The 3,884-nt window shown below is 36.2% G+C and overlaps 1 protein-coding gene across 1 annotated transcript; it reads left to right on the top strand.

The window, feature by feature from the left end:
- Nucleotides 1–794: 794 nt before the first annotated feature.
- On the top strand, nucleotides 795–1,772 carry LOC142395945 (olfactory receptor 4B13-like). The gene has a single exon (XM_075478494.1). The coding sequence runs from the start codon at nucleotides 795–797 to the stop codon at nucleotides 1,770–1,772; it is 978 nt and encodes a 325-aa protein (XP_075334609.1).
- Nucleotides 1,773–3,884: the final 2,112 nt, after the last annotated feature.

Here is a 3,884-nt window from a genome sequence, read left to right as displayed (position 1 = left end):
AGCATAGTTTGTGCCTGTATAAGCTTGCCCATAGGAAACCGTTTCATGGCCGAATATCTCAAGAGAGCAGCCGGACGCCTCGCGAATATCTTCGGAACAGCTCCAAATGTTCAACAATAAGCAGGGGTGAGTAGAACATCATATTATAATGTGAAATCAAGGGCCCAATGTCAAAAAAACGGTCTTATCCTTTAACTGCGTTTCATTGTCTCAGTACTTGTACTCTGTGCAATGACAATAAAGTTGAATCTAATCTAGTCATCTAAAGAAAGCAGTAATTTCATAATCAGATTTGCTTTGCCATATAAACCCATGTTCAGGTTTTGGTAAAGCAAATATCAGAATGATGTTGGTATGTATAATGGGAAACACAATTTTAGAGCCACAGAGGAGCAATAACTATGGTTACGTCACATAGTTTGACAAGTTAAATACACCCTCAGCAGCTCCTGTGAATCCTCAGTGGTCACCTTCTGTGCCACCGACCACACACAGACAACACGAGTCTACGGTGAGACTTTACAACCACAGAATTTTTACGTTCAACTCAACTGAGACTGTAATTAACTCTGCTGTCTTTGGGTCTCATTGCAATACAGGTTTCTTACTTGCATCTTGTTTTATTCGTCAGTTTGAAAATCTTTTCTGTTCTCTTGTCTGACTCCACACACACATACCTGTGACTGCCTTACTTAACATCCAAACCAGTGACTAATCAAGAACTAGTAGCTGCAACTATTTCATAACTGTTTTGGAGATAATCATTTGACAGTTTAACACTGTATATGGCGTCAATGAAAAACATTTCTAATACCTCTTATTTTAACCTCACAATGTTTGTGAACATAGGCAATTACTGTTACCCAACCTTTGTTGTATGTTTCTTGGTGTTTGCTTTTATTATCTCTGCCAATCTTGTCATCATAGTTGTAATATCACGAGAGAAAGGTCTACATGAGCCCATGTATATTTTCATCATGTGTCTCTTGCTTAACTCTCTGTATGGCTCTGCTGGATTTTTTCTTAGATTTCTAAGAGACCTTCTATCTGATACTCATTTAATATCACGACCAGCATGTTTCACTCAGATTTATGTAATCTATAGCTATGCATCAAATGAGCTCACCATTTTGAGCATAATGGCATATGATCGGTATGTTGCCGTGTGCCAACCTTTACATTATCACAACAAAATGAGCTCCAGGATGGTCACTCAATTGCTTGCCTTAGCGTGGATCTATCCAGCTTTTCCTGTTTTAACCTGTGTTTATCTGGCCTCCAGACTTCCACTGTGTGGCAACAAGATACCAAAGGTATTCTGTGCCAACTGGCCTGTTGTAAAATTGTCATGTGTCCCTACTGTGCTCAATAACTTAGTTGGCATGTTTGCCACCATAATTACAGTCTTTTTGCCCCTGGCTTTTGTCCTGTATACATATGTAAGAATTTTACTGGTTTGTAGGAAACACTCCTCAGAGTTCAAGAGAAAAGTCATGCAAAGCTGCTTGCCACACATTGTTACTTTTGTCAACTATTCTATTGCTGGGTTTTGTGATGTTGCCCTGAGTAGAATTAACCTGGAGGAGCTGAATCCATTTGTAGCAGTCATTCTGTCACTTGAGTTTGTTGTTATTCCTCCCATTCTGAACCCTCTTGTGTATGGCTTAAAGTTACCAGAAATTAGAAAACCTATACTGAGAATGTTGTTGTGTTCAAACCCTAAGCAAAGAAAAAAGGCAAAAACGCCTCAGAAAAAAGCATATAATAAGTAACATGAGCTTTTTCTGAGAGTAAGTGGTCAGATAGAGACAAAGTATTTTCAACATCATTGTTCATTTATTTTTTTCTGATTTGATTATCAATATGCTATTACATGTGTCATTAAAAAGGATGAAAACTTAAAAGAATGTTTACTTTGATTATTCTGGAACAAAAATATTTATAAATATATATTATATAATATATAATAATATATTATTTCTTTCTTTTCATCAACTTAATAAATGCGACGAAACATGAATTCATTTAGGCTGAGGGAAAATGGAATTGGGAACTTTAGATAATGTCCCTTATGAAGGAAAAACAAAAATATGTTGTATGTTTCTGAGGATGTTTACCGTACTTTTTGGAGAACTTATGTTGTGTATCTATTCTGATTCCATTTTGCTCAAAGATGTCACTGATTCAAAGGAAACCCTGCAAAGAGATGCGTTCATGTGCCAAGAGCCAAACATGAGGCTGCACATTGGAAAAATAATGAAAAGAGGACGTAGGCCTCCAATTTTTGATGTACAAAAAAATACATAAATAGTTTTACTGTTTATTGCTAACTTTGCTGTTTAGATATTCACAAAAAATACGAGTCAAGCTACTTTGACAAACAACAGAAATAGGTTCTATACTTATATTACATTATATATATATATCTATATATATATAGATACATATATATTCATTTTTTTCTTTTTTTTATATATTTCTTTTCTGTAAACGAGGGCACTGAAGAAAAGGAATTTCCTGCAGGGGTTAATAAAATAATTCTGATTCTGATTTACCTGTTGAATGTGGACATCCTTGAAGGCTAAGGAATTAAAATCCTCTTACACTTGAATTTGTCAATGTCAGTCAGAAAATTGTTGAGAGAAGATAATGAATTTACATAACACACAAAACTTCTGCTTTCATTACCTTTTCATGTGACCTTGTACGCATCACAGAATCTGATGGGTCACAGAATTTAGGTCCTGAAAATGTAGTATTTACTGATATCACATCTGCAAGGTCTTCATCAAAACTTATTCTCATTCTTTTTTTTTAAGTCTCAACAATTGAAATTCCTGTTTGGGTCACAGAATTTGATTGTACATCAAAGTACAGTTAGAGCACGTCTCACACAGGGCGCAGTGAACTTTGACTAGTCAGTTACTATAGTTTATTTCCTGACACAGAACATACAGGACTGGGGAGGCTGACCATTTCTCAAACTTGACCTTCTCAGAGTAAAAGTTTTAGACTAAATAAGAAGTTATTTACATTAAGAAATAAGGATATTTATTTAAAAATAGAATCATAAATACATGTGTGATTAATAAAGAAAAACGTAAATGCTGTATATTGTTCTTTTGTTTTGGGTCTTCAGTTTCCATTAAATCAGACTAAATCAATTCAGGAAATGCTTATGATGCTATAGCTGCTTTTTCAGAAAAGCAGAAAACTCACATTTTTTTCTTCAAGTGTTTGGAGTGGATGCACAAATAAATGCATGGATCAATAAAATGAAGTGTTTGGAGTTGTCACGTTTTGATGAAAGCGTGGACCCCAGAGCGGAGGCACACAAATGGGTGAAGTAGATAGTATTCTGATGATTATCTTTTTTGCGAACTTGCACTCACAACATCATCTGTGGAGTGGACTGAAGCAGCCCAGACAGCATGTCCATGTGGGGCCCATAAGGTTTCAAGTCTCTGTGTGGCTTTGGTTGGACTTTGCATTTAGCCAATATGAATGTGAACATTCTTTTACTTTGTGTGATGTGTTTATCTGTATTGCCTTTGGAATAATTTAAGGCTTAGGGTAACCCTAACCCCTAACCCTTCAAGTTGCACTTTGAAAACCATATGGGCAAACACAGGTGAGGCCACCGTGGAAACTGCAGACAAACCCACTTGGGACCCTTATCTGCAGCCCAAATTTAAACCTTATGGGCCCCACATGGACATGCTGGCTGGGAGGTCGCCAACAAAACTCACAGGTGAGCTCAGGCACAGGTAATCCAAAGAAATATGTAAGTATATATTTAAAATGTAAAGCGTAATCCAAGTCGTAAATCCAAAAAAGACAAAGGTTTAACCATGAATACCAGAATAACACTGATAATGCTAACT

Source organism: Odontesthes bonariensis, chromosome 12 (assembly GCF_027942865.1).
Source record: "Odontesthes bonariensis isolate fOdoBon6 chromosome 12, fOdoBon6.hap1, whole genome shotgun sequence".
NCBI lineage: Eukaryota > Metazoa > Chordata > Actinopteri > Atheriniformes > Atherinopsidae > Odontesthes > Odontesthes bonariensis.
The sequence above is the reverse complement of the archived record's forward strand: the minus strand, read 5'-3'. Positions and strand labels throughout refer to the sequence as shown.

What these genes read in the sequence shown, in the direction of transcription:
- LOC142395945 (XM_075478494.1), top strand. Translation starts at nt 795, where the DNA reads ATGAAAAACATTTCTAATACCTCTTATTTTAACCTCACAATGTTTGTG.